The sequence below is a fragment of the Ascaphus truei genome, chromosome 4 (assembly GCF_040206685.1).
Source record: "Ascaphus truei isolate aAscTru1 chromosome 4, aAscTru1.hap1, whole genome shotgun sequence".
Classification (NCBI taxonomy): domain Eukaryota; kingdom Metazoa; phylum Chordata; class Amphibia; order Anura; family Ascaphidae; genus Ascaphus; species Ascaphus truei.
Window position 1 is genome coordinate 144599207 of NC_134486.1, and position 17247 is coordinate 144616453.

A 17247-nucleotide genomic window follows, 5' to 3' on the forward strand; every position below is an offset into this window, starting at 1 on the left:
CAGTGTATACAGTGCTTTACAAAAGGTGTGTGTGGAGTGGGAGTTAATATAAATGATGTGGGTAGGTATTCAGCAGCACAACTGAATGCGGGACGAAACCATGCCAAGACGCAAGATGCAAAACCTGCGCAATGCTCTACACAGCGGACACACATTTTAGTGCACCGTCAGGCCCAGTCAAATTAATACATCAAGGCCAAGCACCGTTTAGTAATCTGGGCCATTTAGGTCTTTCAATTCCATATAAAGCCTAGTTTAATGGGATAGTGAGCAGCCAACATGCATTAAAGATCTATAAACGGTCAGTAAAAGTGGTATCAACCCATGGTTACAATTCCCAATAAACCAGTACTTAAATGACAAAACAAAGCTAACAAATTGAACAAGATTTGATTCCATTATTATTCACAACACCATTCTTTACCAATAGAAAAAGCTTGCAATAATGTGACCAGTCAAAAGGCCATTTTGGTTTTCTTCACTGTCTAGTGCAGGGGTGCACAAGATTTTTCTGGTGGGGCGCAGGCGGTTGCAGAGGTCCCACACTCTTCCCCAAGGCATTTAAATTAAATGCCGGGGGACCGCGCAAGGCCTCTGCAACTCAACTCAGCCGTGGCATGTGACATCACATGACCCCACTGCGTCCTTCGACGCCCGTCATGGCAACGCGGCATCAGGGTCCCATGACCCCGCAGCAAAAAGGTAGAGGGGGGGGGGGGGCAGCACCAGAAGTTTGTGCACCCGTGATCTAGCATATTATTGTAGAATGTGGAGACAATTCTGCATGTAGAACAAGAGTAGCTAAAACAAACATGAAGGAGAGACATTATTTTGTAATAAACCTTAGCATCACATGGGATTTTAGTTTACTGCAAACCGAATGAGCATCCCATAAAAGTGACCTAATGAACTGACAGTATGCACAGTACGATTGTGTTTTTCTTTGTTGATGGCCGAGATCTCTCCCTTGTGTCCTCATTGCATGGAAGTCATGTTTGAAGTAGTTACAAATTACTGGCGAGTGTCACCTCTGTGGTGGACACGAGGACAGGTGATCCCTAGTGAAAGATCTAGTGTAAGCTTCATGTGATCTCAAACAAATTACTTTCTGTGGTGTGTACTAAAATTAGGTCAAGCTCTTTGGTAGAGAAATGCATTGGCTTGGTTTCATTGTGTGTACAGCCAGGCTCTTCAACTGCCTGCCCATAGGTCAAATGGGGCCCGCAAAGAGCCTTCATGTGGCCCTTAAGACTCTCTGCTCCTGCTAATTTCATACTACTAGTTGCTTAGGCAGCTAAATGCAGTTTTTTAAAACTGAAAACACTTGTAACTTAAGGTAGCTTAAATATGTATTTAAATACAAATGTTATCAAAGGTTTGTAAAATATTAAAATACATGTTAAATATTTAAATGAATTTTTTTTAATATATATATATATATATATAACAAAAGAAACAGCGCACAATCCTAGGGCATTACCAGAAAAATTGGATTTATTATAAAAAGTAGGGGGGGAAGACAATGCCCACTTACAAGATGGATTAAATAGAAATCACATAAAGGTTTCTTTATAACTGTGTGGTGGTACGGCTTTAAATGCCCACCGCCAGCTGAGGGAACCTCCGGATTGTAGCCCGAGACACCATCTGCCTCTCGGGCTACGACACACACACATACACACACACACACACGCACGCACGCACGCACGCACGCACGCGTAACCTTTCCACTCCAAAATGTTGTCCGATATGGAGAACTGGTTGAAGGGTCCCTGTGTGTACAGGGCAACGTAAGAGCAGAATGCACAATAAAAATATTCATTACTATTACTGTACTAAATTAAACTGATGCCAGGGAAACCACAATGCAGGTTTCAATCACTAAATGAACGGTAAAAGCAATTATTTGGAGATGTGGTGCAAGGCTTGGGAGACGAAGCAAAACAAAAACACACACCTCAAAAATAACTAGTTTAGAAGCCTGCTTCCATTATTTAGACTTTTAAGGATATTTTAGCAAAGAATTACAATGTACGTCTTGCTTTCTAATACATCCACACTATTACTGCCCTCACTTACAGAACAGGTACCTTGAGTAAAGTTCGGTAGTAGAATTCAGAGTTGATAATGGTATTATAGAACTCAAGGGTTATCACTTTGTAGGATGTATTAACCATCTCTTAACATTTGAGAATTCATGTATGTGCAGCCATGTAAGTTTTTCATGGCAGGGACTACCCAATCACATTGTTTTCAAAATGATTTATTGTTGACTCTGTTACTAGCCAAAGTTGTATTTTTCATTTCCAAAAATGCTAAAAAATAAAACTCTGCTTCATTGTTGTACAGAAGTAGAAAATAATACACACAAGATGTTAATGGCTATTTTTTTCTTTCTAGGCTATGTACGGCTGCTTATAGGTTTATACATATTGCAGAACAAACCTGTGTAACGCCAACTCTCACTTCTCGACTGATTGATCCTCCGCCTTTCAACATTTCTCCTCCACTCTTAAGGAATCCGGAGCCTCCCCGCAGAAATCCTGTGGCCATAAGTTCCAACACCTCCTCTAACGTGGCCCTCTTAACATTCTGTCGCATCACTTTAGTGAATAAGATAAAAAAGTAAAAGAAAACAAATTAAAAAAAAAATCTAACTTGAAATGTACAGGTCATTGACGATGGCATTAGGAATGGAGCTCTTGTAGAGAAATAGAGATGTGCAAGGACAGCTGTCTAGGGATTTACACTAATAGTGTCTTCATCCCTCATTGGACTCTGGCTTTACTGCTGGGTTTCCTAATCCAAGAAGAAGTTTGATGCTTTGTTATTAAGCCGCACATGGCAAGACTCTACAATAATGAATTTCTGAGAGATTTCTCCTTGACCACTGGAATTTTACTAGAAGTACTTTGCTGGTTACTGACTGGGGATTTTGGTTATTCCCACCCACCTTCTGTACGAGTCCTAATGAATGCAACCGAGCTGCTGTAAACCTACCTGTTGCTTGCTTTGGCATTAATGCCGTGGCCATAACCGTTCCCAAGAGTTTAGAAACTGCGACTCTCACTCCATAGTTGGAGCCTTCTAAGGCCTTAAAACAAAGTGTTGCTACGTTCTCCAGCTCGGCTGTCCACATGAAAACGGCCTCGGTCTGCAGCTCCAGCAGGCACTGCGAAAAAAAAACATTACTTAAGTAATAATCTCCGAAGAACAGGGCATTACTGGCCAATAATTCCCTGGCTGGAAGAGTTGAAGGCCCGAGGCGAAGCCAAGGGACTTTAACCCAGACAGGGCATTATTGGCCAGTAATACCATGTTCTGAGGGGATTATTACTATTATAGGCTAAATGTAGGCTAATTTTGTTTTCTTTACATTTTTCATAAAAAAAGATAGGACACTTTTGTAGTCATATTGATTTTTATCAGCATGATCATCTACATTCTTATGTTTTTACTGCAAGTTTATTAAAAGAAAATTGTACATACACACAACCACCCTTTATAAATACACACACACACACACACTGCAGCCCCCCCTATACACACAAACACACTCTGCAACCCCCCTCTATACGGAAACACACTCTGCAGTCCCCCCTCCTGTACACCCACAAACACACACAGCAATGCCCCCTGTAAACCCACAAAACTGCAGAGACACACACACATACCAAAACACACTCAACTCGTATTAACTCAATACGGCATAAACTGCAATACTAGGCAAGCTCCACAGGCAGCGAAAGGGTTACATTTAAAATGTTGAGCATTTCTATATAGCCACTTCATAAATCTGTTCCTGATCAACCCCATCCATAGAGGAGGAGCATAAATAAGTCTCAAATAGCTTTTTTGTGCTCAAATTCAGTTTTAATGATCAGTACACTTAAGCCTTAAAGAATTTCACTGAGTTTTTAATGGAAAAAAAAAAAGGCACCTTTACAACAAATGTGAAAATTGAATATTCTCTAAAAGTAAAGTAGTAGAAGACTATGAGGCTTATTTGATAAGCTCCAAAGCACACCGATGTTGAAGTCTCTGGCATATATGGTTTAGTACTAAATTAAAAAATCTAACCCACGTGAATAATTGCGATAGGTATAATATCTGACATAGTGTTGAACAATTATATCCAATAGTGTCTTTAGTATGTTGGTTCTTTCTTCAGAAATTACAAAGATACCTCTCAGATCTTAAGCTTAAATGCAACAATATGCAGGTAGTCTTTGTTATCCAACGTTTCTCTTTTGCAACAAATGGAATATCCAACGCTTTACAATGCAACCCATAAGGGCCGTTTTTTTAAGCCAGAATGCGTTATCCGACGCCTGAATGCGTTATCCAACGCTCACCGCCACTGATTAACATGGGACTCACTTTACAACGGTTTTACAATCCAACGCTACTTCCAGAATGGATTCCGTTGGATAACCGAGGACTGCCTGTACATGTATAATTACTTTCGTTCTACAATTGCTATTTAAATCTGAATAAAATACTGCTTTTTCACCAGCACAAAATGGTCATTTGCTACAAATTTGAGATAAAGCTACAAGCATCATCAGAAAATCATAAAAAGATTGACTACCCATTTGGAAGTTCATTAGTTATGTTATCAAGCAAACACAATAATATCCATTTAGTATTGCTTTGCATGATTGTCTACACCAGTGATTTTCAACCAGGGTTTCGTGGAAACTCGGGGTTCGCGAGCACCCCTCAGGGGTTCCACAGCCGCCATGGGGGTTAGAGCTGGGAGAACTCTCCTATGCTGTCCCAGGGCCCCGCGGCGGAACCCCCACATAGCAATGACCCGGCGGCTACAGAGCTCAGCAGCAGCCGCACGGTCACTGCTATCCTTCCTCTCCCTGCGTCGGAAGTCGTGTCAACTTCCTGCTGACAGGGGGGAGAGGAAGGATCAGGCAAGAGCACGCAGCTCCCTCAAAGAGAGAGAGAGAGGGGTGTGTCAGTCTCTGTGTGTCAGTGTTAGAGCATGTGTCAAAGAGTGTGTGTGTGTAAGCGAGAGAGGGAGTGTGTGTGTGTGTATGCGAGTGGGGGAGTGTGTGTGTGTGTAAGCGAGTGGGGAATGTTAGCGAGTTGCAGAGTGTGTGTGTTTGTATAAGCGAGTGGGGGACTGTGTGTCAGCGAGTGGGGGGAGTGTGTGTGTGTAAGCGAGTGGGGGAGTGTGTGTGTAAGCGAATGGGGGAGTGTGTGTGTAAGCGAATGGGGGAGTGTGTGTGTGTGTGTGTGTAAGCGAGTGGGGGAGTATGGGGGAGTATGTGGGTGTATGCGAGTAGGGGAGTATGTGGGTGTATGCGAGTGGGGGAGTATGTGGGTGTATGCGAGTGGGGGAGTATGTGGTTGTATAAGCGAGTGGGGGAGTGTGTGTAATGGGGGAGTGTGTGTGTAAGCGAGTTGGGGAGTGTGTGTGTGTAAGCGAGCGGGGGAGTGTGTGTGTGTGTAAGCGATTGGGGGAGTGTGTGTGTGTGTAAGCGAGTGGGGGAGTGTGTATAAGCGAAGTTGGGGAGTGTGTGTGTGTAAGCGAGTTGGGGAGTGCGTGTGTGTAAGAGAGTGGGGTGTGTGTTTAAGCAAGTGGGGGAATGTGTGTAAGCAAGTGGGGGAGTGTGTGTGTAAGCAAGTGGGGGAGTGTGTGTGTGTAAGAGTAGGGGAGTGTAGGTGTGTGTAAGCGAGTGGGGGAGTGTGTGTGTATAAGAGAGAGGGTGAGTGTGTGTGTATGCAAGTGAAGGAATGTGTGTGAGCGACTGGGGGAGTGGGTGTGTGAGCAAGTGGGGGAGTGAGTGTGTGAGCAAGCGAGTGGGGAATGTTAGCGAGTTGCGGAGTGTGTGTGTTTGTGTAAGCGAGTGGGGGAGTGTGTGCCAGCGAGTGGGGGGAGTGTGTGTGTGTGTAAGCGAGTGGGTGAGTGTGTGTGTGTGTAAGCGAGTGGGGGAGTGTGTGTGTGTGTGTAAGCGAATGGGGGAGTTTGTGGGTGTGTAAGCGAGTGGGGGAGTGTGTGGGTGTGTAAGCGAGTGGGGGAGTGTGTGGGTGTATAAGCGAGTGGGGGAGTGTGTGGGTGTATAAGCGAGTGGGGGAGTGTGTGGGTGTATAAGCGAGTGGGGGAGTATGTGGGTGTATAAGCGAGTGGGGGAGTGTGTGGGTGTGTAAGCGAGTGGGGGAGTGTGTGGGTGTATAAGCGAGTGGGGGAGTGTGTGGGTGTATAAGCGAGTGGGGGAGTATGTGGGTGTATAAGCGAGTGGGGGAGTATGTGGGTGTATAAGCGAGTGGGGGAGTATGTGCTTGTATAAGCGAGTGGGGGAGTATGTGGGTGTATAAGTGAGTGGGGGAGTATGTGGGTGTATAAGCGAGTGGGGGAGTATGTGGGTGTATAAGCGAGTGGGGGAGTGTGTGTGTGTATAAGCGAGTGGGGGAGTGTGTGTAAGCGAGTGGAGGAGTGTGTGTAAGCGAATGGGGGAGTGTGTGTGTGTGTGTAAGCGAGTTGGGGAGTGAGTGTGTGTGTGTGTAAGCGAGTTGGGGAGTGTGTGTGTAAGCAAGTTCCACAGCCGCCATGGGGGGGGAGAGCTGGGAGAACTCTCCCATGCTGTCCCAGGGCCCCGCGGCGGAACCCCCACATAGCAAAGACCCGGCGGCTATGGAGCTCAGCAGCAGCCACACGGTCACTGCTATCCTTCCTCTCCCTGCGTCGGAAGTCGTGTCAACTTCCTGCTGACAGGGGGGAGAGGAAGGATCAGGCAAGAGCACGCAGCTCCCTCAAAGAGAGAGAGAGAGGGGTGTGTCAGTCTCTGTGTGTCACTGTTAGAGCATGTGTCAAAGAGTGTATGTGTGTGTGTGTGTAAGCGAGAGGGGGAGTGTGTGTGTATGCGAGTGGGGAAGTGTGTGTGTAAGCGAGTGGGGGAGTGTGTGTGTGTATGCGAGTGGGGGAGTGTGTGGGTGTATGCGAGTGGGGGAGTGTGTGGGTGTATAAGCGAGTGGGGGAGTATGTGCTTGTATAAGCGAGTGGGGGAGTATGTGGGTGTATAAGCGAGTGGGGGAGTATGTGGGTGTATAAGCGAGTGGGGGAGTATGTGGGTGTATAAGCGAGTGGGGGAGTGTGTGTGTGTATAAGCGAGTGGGGGAGTGTGTGTAAGCGAGTGGAGGAGTGTGTGTAAGCGAATGGGGGAGTGTGTGTGTGTAAGCGAGTTGGGGAGTGAGTGTGTGTGTGTGTAAGCGAGTTGGGGAGTGTGTGTGTAAGCAAGTTCCACAGCCGCCATGGGGGGGGAGAGCTGGGAGAACTCTCCCATGCTGTCCCAGGGCCCCGCGGCGGAACCCCCACATAGCAAGGACCCGGCGGCTACGGAGCTCAGCAGCAGCCACGCGGTCACTGCTATCCTTCCTCTCCCTGCGTCGGAAGTCGTGTCAACTTCCTGCTGACAGGGGGGAGAGGAAGGATCAGGCAAGAGCACGCAGCTCCCTCAAAGAGAGAGAGAGAGGGGTGTGTCAGTCTCTGTGTGTCACTGTTAGAGCATGTGTCAAAGAGTGTATGTGTGTGTGTGTGTGTGTGTGTGTGTGTGTGTAAGCGAGAGGGGGAGTGTGTGTGTATGCGAGTGGGGAAGTGTGTGTGTAAGCGAGTGGGGGAGTGTGTGTGTGTGTATGCGAGTGGGGGAGTGTGTGGGTGTATGCGAGTGGGGGAGTGTGTGGGTGTATGCGAGTGGGGGAGTGTGTGTATTGTATTGTATGTCTTTATTTATATAGCGCCATTAATGTACATAGCGCTTCACAGTAGTAATACATGTGGTAATCGAATAAATAACAGATAATATAAATAACAGATCATGATAATAAGTGCTTTAGACAAACATAACATTAAGGAAGAGGAGTCCCTGCCCTGAGGAGCTTACAATCTAATTGGTAGGTAGGGAGAACGTACAGAGACAGTAGGAGGGAGTTCTGGTAAGTGCGTCTGCAGGGGGCCAAGCTTTATGTATCATGTGTTCAGAATGTTCACAGTGCTATTCGTATGCTTCTTTAAGCAAGTGTGTCTTAAGGTGGGTCTTAAAGGTGGATAGAGAGGGTGCTAGTCGGGTACTGAGGGGAAGGGCATTCCAGAGGTGTGGGGCAGTCAGTGAAAAAGGTTTAAGGCGGGAGAGGGCTTTAGATAAAAAGGGGGTAGAAAGAAGACATCCTTGAGCAGAACGCAAGAGTCGGGGTGGTGCATAGCGAGAAATTAGGGCTGAGATGTAAGGAGGGGCAGAAGAGTGTAAAGCTTTAAAAGTGAGAAGAATGGAGTGTGAGATGCGGGATTTGATTGGAAGCCAGTAGAGGGATTTCAGGAGGGGAGATGCTGAGACAGATCTAGGAAAGAGAAGAGTGATTCTGGCAGCAGCATTTAGGATAGATTGTAGGGGAGACAGGTGAGAGGCAGGAAGGCCGGACAGCAGGAGGTTACAGTAATCAAGACGGGAGAGAATGAGGGCCTGAGTCAGAGTTTTAGCAGTCGAGCAACAGAGGACGAGAGGGGGAGTTTGTGTGTGTATGTGTGTGTAAGCGAGTGGGGGAGTGTGTGTATGCGAGTGGGGGAGTGTGTGTGTAAGCGAGTGGGGGTGTGTGTGTGTGTGTGTGTGTATATGTAAGCGAATGGGGGAGTGTGTGTGTGTGTGTGTAAGCAAGTGAGGGAATGTTTGTGTGTGTGTACGCAAGTGGGGGAATGTGTGTGTGTAAGCAAGTGGGGGAATGTGTGTGTGTGTAAGCAAGTGGGGGAATGTGTGTGTGTAAGCAAGTGGGGGAATGTGTGTGTGTGTAAGCAAGTGGGGGAATGTGTGTGTGTGTAAGCAAGTGGGGGAATGTGTGTGTGTGTAAGCAAGTGGGGGAATGTGTGTGTGTGTAAGCAAGTGGGGGAATGTGTGTGTGTGTAAGCAAGTGGGGGAATGTGTGTGTGTGTAAGCAAGTGGGGGAATGTGTGTGTAAGCAAGTGGGGGAATGTGTGTGTAAGCAAGTGGGGGAATGTGTGTGTAAGCAAGTGGGGGAATGTGTGTGTAAGCAAGTGGGGGAATGTGTGTGTAAGCAAGTGGGGGAATGTGTGTGTAAGCAAGTGGGGGAATGTGTGTGTAAGCAAGTAGGGGAATGTGTGTGTAAGCGTGGGGGAGTGTGTGTAAGAGTGGGGGAGTGTGTGTGTGTAAGAGAGTGGTGGACTGAGTGTGTAAGAGTAAGAGAGTGGTGGACTGTGTGTGTAAGAGTAAGAGAGTGGGGGAGTTTGTGTGTGTGTGTAAGCGAGAGGGGGAGTTTGTGTGTGTGTGTAAGCGAGAGGGGGAGTTTGTGTGTGTGTAAGCGAGAGGGGGAGTTTGTGTGTGTGTGTAAGCGAGAGGGGGAGTTTGTGTGTGTGTGTAAGCGAGAGGGGGAGTTTGTGTGTGTGTGTAAGCGAGAGGGGGAGTTTGTGTGTGTGTGTAAGCGAGAGGGGGAGTTTGTGTGTGTGTGTGTAAGCGAGATGGGGAGTTTGTGTGTGTGTAAGCGAGAGGGGGAGTTTGTGTGTGTGTAAGCGAATGGGGGAGTTTGTGTGTGTGTGTAAGTGAGAGGGGGAGTTTGTGTGTGTGTAAGCGAGAGGGGGAGTGTATGTGTAAGCGAGTGGGGGAGTGCGTGTAAGCGAGTGGGGGAGTGTATGTGTGTGCAAGAGGGGTAGAGTGAGGGGGAGGGGAGAGTGTGTGGCGGAGGAAAGAGACAGGGGTAGGGGGGTGGGGGAGAGAGACGGGAGTGACGAGAGAATGGGGGCGAGGGTTGGGGTTCTTCAGAATTTCAAAATCGAATTCTGGGGTTCCCCAACCAAAAAAAGGTTTAAAACCACTGGTCTACACAGTATATTATTTGTTTTCTAGCTTCATGCAGTTCTTATTCACATTACACAGTGGTTACTCACCTTGGCTACAGCACATCGTACAGCCATGGACCTGTCAGTCAGAAGGGACCGAGCGTTCTTGTAGATGTCTCTGTGGCTGGAAGATGCAGCCCCTCCGAGACCGCCAAGGACCTTCTGCAAACTCATTAGGATTTCACTGCGACCCTGCGACTTAAACGGCACAAGAGAACAGTCACAATACCAGATAACGTAGGACAACTTAAGCTTTATACAGTTGCATTCGCCCTTCTGTCTAAAAGGAAGTAAAGATAGATAATTGCAGCGACTATAAATCATAAATAAAAAAATTTAAAAAGTTACTTAACACTAGGTTTTAAATAAAAGAAAATAGCTACTTTATACCAAACTGAATATAGCAAATTTATGTGGAACTCTATTTTGATGTTATTTTCAGTGTATGTATGTATGTATGTATGTATGTATGTATGTATGTATGTATGTATGTATGTACCGTGTATGTGTTTCACTAGATGTGCTAAAACTGAGCTTTGTCTGTGTTTTATGTTCTGTCTCTGGTTTTAAATATATATTGCCATGCTCAGTAGCACTCCTCTGTGACACTCTTATGCTTATATATATGTTGTGGTTATTTTGGGGGTTCAATAGGAGCTTGTTAGGTGTCCAGTATATTTCACAATTGTGTTTCAGCTAGTCCTGGCTGATTGGAGGTTGGCAACCTCCTACTTAATTTACGCTCACCCCCTCCCACATTTAAATGGTTAAGGGCTCACTCCATAGCATCTTCCACACAGGGGAACTTGTTTGCTTGCTGGATGGTTGTGACAACTCTAATACAGAGTGCTTTTCCTGGTAATGTACAGGTTAATAAAGGCTTCAATCAGACTTAGAACTTTGCAACTAATATTGACAGATTTACTATAAATCATTCTTCCTGTTATTATACAGGTTATTAAGAATTTATATTAGCGTTAGGGACCCCTGAATTGTGGTCTGCCGTGAAGTTGGCTCAGGGGCTTACAACAATTTTGGCCAAAAATGTCAAACTAAAAGACCATTTTACTTAATAGATATTTATACATATATTTAGGCACTGTACCGTGTATGAGTTTCACTAGATGTGCTAAAACTGAGCTTTGTCTGTGTTTTATGTTCTGTCTCTGGTTTTAAATATATATTGCCATGCTCAGTAGCACTCCTCTGTGACACTCATATGCTTATATATATGTTGTGGTTATTTTGGGGGTTCAATAGGAGCTTGTTAGGTGTCCAGTATATATATATATATATATATATATATATATATATATATATATATATATATATATATATATACACATTACCGCATAGCAGCAAAAAGGAGACAGCACTCAGGTGAATGAAAATGAATGTATTAAATACAGCACATAACTTGGAGTATAACTTGGAGTTATGTGCTGTATTTAATACATTCATTTTTCATTCACCTGAGTGCGGTCTCCTTTTTGCTGCTATGCGGTAATGTATACTTTTATTATTTATATGGGACATGCACCTATTCATTATTGAATTTCTATTGGAGTGCCAGTGATTTTTTATCACATATACATACATACATACATACATACATACATACATATATATATATATTTTACATTGAAAACCGCATGCAGTCGAGTTGATCATAGTTTAGTCGCACCATCCTGGAGACACCGTCACTACACTGATGATTTCCAGAGGTTAGATATGTTTCAGATCACTGCTTAACCAATAACGGAGTGTGATGGCATCTTTGGAAAGATGACTATGAGCACATGACTTGCAAACACACTGTTCCGCGTACTCCAGCTACATCAGAGGTACTTGTAAAAAGCCAAAAACAGCTGTTACGATATGACTGCTCTTGAGAAATGTCCTAAGGGAGGACCGAAATGTTGAAAGCTTCATAAATAAATTGTATTATTCATGCATCGAGACCCGTCACCCTGCTTATATGATTTTGTGTTCAATTTTCATTAACTTCTTCTTACCAGGGCTCTAGAGCAGGAGTGGCCAACTTCAATACTCAATGGTCACCAACAGGTCAGGTTTTCAGGCTATCCCAGCTTCATCACATCAGTGATCAATCAATTGCTCCGTTAGAATGGCAGCCACCTGTGCTGAAGCAGGGATATCCTGAAAACCTGGCCTGTTGATGGCCATTGATGAATGGAGTTGGCCACCCGTGCTCTAGATATTCGTAGAAACTGGGATCATAAACTCGAGAAGTTTTTAGAAGGCCATCTAATTGTGCATCTTACCTCAGCACTTTTCAGTGACTTTAAGAGGTTATTCACGGTTTCAGGAAAGGAGCTTCCCAGCATCCTACCCATCTTCTCATAAAATGCTCCGACACAAGCAACAGCGGCCCTGAAAGAGGCAGAAGCTATCAGTACCCATTTCAAGTACATACATCAAAATAAGCGTTTAGAATAAGTGCTAATGTATGGTCCCGTGTGTGACCCGGATATATAGATACAGATAAAATATACACAGATGCTGGTGACCCTGATAGTACCTCAGCAGAACAGTTTTGTCTGTAATTAGCATTCAGTTAAGCATTTGTTACAAATTGTTGCCAGAGAAGGACCGCGGCTGATTAAATAGTCTGCTTCAGTATGTACAAGACTATTAAAAAGAATATTAAACTAAATACCTCCCAGTCCAGTGTACCAGACTGGTTGCAATATGGATATGAGGGACCTTGTAATAACTGGCACATGCAAAGATAGATGGATAGCTTGTGCCTCAGTGTGGTATATATGTTGGAACCAGTCTCATGTCTGTCAATGATGTACCGGACAGACAGCTGTATATATAACCACAACTGATTGAATGGTTACTCTAAGAGAGTACACGGTGGAGTTAGTAGTGAGTGATCAGTACACAGTATCTCAAACTCACATACTAAATATTTCCAGAGGTTGGTATACCTAGAAATAGTACTCAAATCTTAAGGGTAAACAAAATAAATGAAATAAAAAGGTCCTTAAAGGCAACGCAGGGTATTAAAAATGAACACTAAAGCTACTGTGTAGCTAGGGAAAAGAGGCTTCAAAGTGGGAGCCTTAGACACCCTAATGGGTTAAGTATACACAAGGTCTCCCACAAGGCGCACTAACAGTATCTAGTTAGTGCCATAGATAGCCTAAGCCTATGTGGAAGCAGTGAAACAAATGTATAATACAAGCTAAACTGTAAGCTGCTTCTCAGGATCCTCCGTGGAAACAGCACAAATAGTACAGTAGGGATAAGCAGGTATCTGGGTATATTGCTAATATGTCAGTAGGTGTTTAAAAAGATACCCGAAAACCAGTTGGTAATAGTGACCTATGTATAGGGTATGTATATATAATTAGTGTCACCCAGGTTGCTCAGGGAAGTGGACACAGTTCAAAGGGTATCAGGCAATCAGACTTATCAGTTGACCTGAATATATACACTATTCCACATTTAATGTAATGGAGATCTATACAGGTCGTTGGGTATATACTGTGCATATGTGCAGTGTGGGTGCAGCGGATATGGTCTCCAATACACTCAAACATGTAAAAGTACCAAGATAGATAGTACCTGAGTGGATGAGACCAGAATGCGTTATGAACACTGCATCAATCGGATTATATCTACAGAGATTCCACCCGGCGTGGTGTATTAATGAACACCACAGAATGTTAGCTAGCCGGGTGGAGAGAAGTATATCTCATATAGCAGCAAGCCTAGATATAGCTCAGCCCTGTGAAGGCTGCCACGGGACTACGCTAGACGCCACCGCACTGACACATGTGCTGACGTCACAGAGGAGCGGCCACCACCGACGCCCGTTTCGCGTCGCACTGACGCTTTCTCAAGGTGGCCCCGCCTCTATGGAAGCCGAACGTTGAAATAGGCGAGCGTTGCCTTGGCAACAGTGGCGCTAAGGTAAGTATATGTGTTAGTAATAAAACATGTGTTTGTGTTGCTATTTATTTGTGTGAAAGTTCTGGCTGGCTTCCTGATAGAACCTGAGTAAATTCAGAACAGTAAGGAAGTAAATGAAGGGTCTATAAACATATGCCATCCAAGAGGCTCATGGTGATAGGGAACAGAGAGATAGTACCTAGCTGTAAATGTGCCAGTACATAATGCTGGGATATGGAGTGGATACAGTATAGGCTATGGTGTATAAGGGGTGTTACAGCCCAAATGCTGGAGCCAAAGTGAATATCACACTTACACCCCATGGTTATCAGATCCTGGCAGTATGAGTACATATGGTCTTATCGTGATGTCAAAAGTGGCATAAGGTATAAAAAATATTCTAACCAATAAATGGGGCAAACATAAATCCCTCATTTAAACCCTGCGGATAGAGTTCCTAGGGTATAAATCCACTTTGCCTCGTTTTTGAGGAGTTCTCTGTCCCAGTCACCCCCTTCTGATTGTTTCTGGGAGTTGGTATATGCCCTTAAAACGTAAGTTGGAAATGTCACCTCCATGTGCAGTGTTAACGTGTTTGGCAAGTGGGGTGTCAGTTTTATTGCGTATGGTCCCTATGTGTTCTAGGACCCTACGTCTCAGCTGCCGACTTGTTTTCCCCACATATTTCTTGCCGCATGTGCACACTGCTTGGTAGATCACCCCAGTAGTTCTGCAGTTCACAAAATTCTGTATTTTAAAGGTTTTACTATCATCCCAATTACCAAAGGTTTTGGTGACCTGAGCGTACTGACATGCACGGCACCCCTTGCACTTATAGTTACCCGGAGATCTTTTGTCTAGCCAAGTTCCCGAAGTGATGGGTTCAAGATGGCTATGGACTAGAAGATCCCTGATGTTAGTAGATCTTCTGCTGACCATAGTTGGTCTGGGTTTCAAGACTCCCCGTAGATCCGTGTCCTCTAAGAGAACATGCCAATGTTTGTTGACAATGTTAAAGATGGTTTTCCCTTGTCTATTATAAGTGCCAATGAGGCGAATTGTTTTTTGCTCACGTGGTTTGGGTTTGGGATTCAGCAGAGATGCCCGGTGTGTATGCTTGGCTCTATTATAAGCCTTCCTAACGCTGTTCTTACTATAACCTCTCGCGAGCAAGCGTTGGCACATAGATTGTGCTTGTGATTCAAATTCTTCATCATTCGAGCAATTTCTCTTAACTCTCAAATATTGGCCAGTTGGAATGCCATTTATGAGATTCTGAGGGTGATGACTATCAGCGTGGAGTAAACTATTAGTTGCGGTGGTTTTACGATGAATTGTAGTCTCAATTCTACCATTGGTTGCACAAGTTATTTTAAGATCTAGGAAGACTATGCTGTCAGGCCCTATATCGTAAGTGAGTCGAAGGTTAAGGGAATTACAGTTAAGTTTGTTGATGAAGTCAACAAACAGTGTGCGAGGTCCCTTCCAGAGAATAATGATATCATCAATGTATCTTGCCCATAAAATAATATGGGTAGTGTAGATATCATTCTCTTCAGAGAACACTATTTCTGCCTCCCACCACCCCAGGTACAGGTTCGCATATGAGGGGGCACAAGTCGTCCCCATTGCAGTCCCCTGTACCTAGTTGTAGAGTTTGTTGTTAAACAGAAAGTAGTTCTTCGTCAGTACAAACCAAAGCAGTTGTTCAATGAATTTGTTATGGTTATTGTACAATAGGCCCCATGTTTTCAGAAAGTACAGTGTGGCATTTATGCCATGTTCGTGTATGATGCTCGTATATAAGGCCTCAACGTCCATGCTAATGAGGAGTGTTTCATTATCAACCACAATATCATCAATTCGTGTGAGAATATCCGTGGTATCTCTCAAATAGGACGGAAGTGCTACCACGAACGGTCTCAGTACTTTATCCAAATAGACACTTGCCTGTTCACTCAAGTTGTTAATCCCGGAGACAATTGGTCGTCCCGGTGGTGGCCTCGTAAGCTTGTGGATTTTTGGGAGGCTATAGAATGTGGCTATTTTAGGGACCTTATTGTACATGCCATTCAATTCACGCTTGTTGATCACTTTATCTGCTAAGCCTGTATTGAGGATGGTGAGTAATTCCTGATTGTACTGAATAGTTGGGTCCTTACTCAGGACCTCGTAGCAGGTTCGGTCGGATAGGAGTCTCAGGTTTTCTTTGATACAGTATACTCCTCTCTTCCCATAATCACAATGTTCCCCCCTTATCAGAGGATTTGATGACTATTGACGAGTTTGAACGTAGATCATCCAAGGCCTTTCTTTCCTGAGCATATAGGTTACCAGTGTTGGTAGCATATCTAATATTTTCCAAGTCGGTAACCACCAACTTGGTAAATACCTCCACTTTGGGACAAATTCCTAATGGAGGAATAAACGTGGCTCTGGGTTTGAGATCTGTGAATGGCCCCTCACCAATAGGTCTATTGGACTCTTCTTCAAGTGAGGCCAGGTTGAGAAGGTTCTCACGGTCAAGTTGGTCTAAGTCAGGTAGGCCTAGGTTCTTATTAATAAAGTCCTCTCTCCGTTTAAAGAACTTATGTAACAATAAATTACGCCCAAAAAGGTTAACGTCCTTCACCCATTCAAAGATGTTAAGGTCGGATGAAGGGGAAAATGACAAGACTTTTGAGAGAGCTTTCAAGTGGAATACGTCAAGGGCTAATTGAGACAAGTTAATCACTTGACTATTCTCCTCCTGTGATGTTGTCAATACCTGCGCCTCCTTCTCGACCGCCTCCTCCCTCCTTGACCCCTGAAACCCCATTGGTCTCTGTCTTGAAGATCTACTCCTCTTACCCCTTCGTGTCTTGGATTTGGAAAAGGAATTACACTGTCTGTATCCTTGCCTGAAAAAGAGTTTTGCCCACCTTCAACTCCTGTGTGTCTAAGTTCTAATTCGCCCTCATCGTTGGAAGTGTCCCAATCAGTGCTGGAATCATTGGGTGTGGGCCTGAATGTTTTTTTAGGGTTATCGTGTTTGAACACATACTCATCCACTCAGGTACTATCTATCTTGGTACTTTTACATGTTTGAGTGTATTGGAGACCATATCCGCTGCACCCACAATGCACGTATGCACAGTATATACCCAGCGACCTGTATAGATCTCCATTACATTAAATGTGGAATAGTGTATATATTCAGGTCAACTGATAAGTCTGATTGCCTGATACCCTTTGAACTGTGTCCACTTCCCTGAGCAACCTGGGTGACACTAATTATATATACATACCCTATACATAGGTCACTATTACCAACTGGTTTTCGGGTATCTTTTTAAACACCTACTGACATATTAGCAATATACCCAGATACCTGCTTATCCCTACTGTACTATTTGTGCTGTTTCCACGGAGGATCCTGAGAAGCAGCTTACAGTTTAGCTTGTATTATACATTTGTTTCACTGCTTC

The 17247-nt window shown here is 44.5% G+C and overlaps 1 protein-coding gene across 18 annotated transcripts in view; it reads right to left on the reverse strand.

The window, feature by feature from the left end:
* Nucleotides 1-17247, reverse strand: part of HEATR5B (HEAT repeat containing 5B) — a 77342-nt gene that overhangs the window by 51764 nt on the left and 8331 nt on the right. For 14 of the 18 annotated variants that reach the window (XM_075596649.1, XM_075596641.1, XM_075596634.1 and 11 more), the window contains 4 exons: nucleotides 12142-12250; nucleotides 9905-10054; nucleotides 3001-3172; nucleotides 2446-2603 (listed from right to left, as the gene is read on the reverse strand). In XM_075596649.1, the coding sequence (XP_075452764.1) occupies nucleotides 2446-2603; nucleotides 3001-3172; nucleotides 9905-10054; nucleotides 12142-12250 (589 nt within the window). The remainder of the gene's footprint in view (nucleotides 1-2445; nucleotides 2604-3000; nucleotides 3173-9904; nucleotides 10055-12141; nucleotides 12251-17247) is intronic. The other 4 variants (XM_075596638.1, XM_075596645.1, XM_075596644.1 and 1 more) reach the window with 2 other exon arrangements.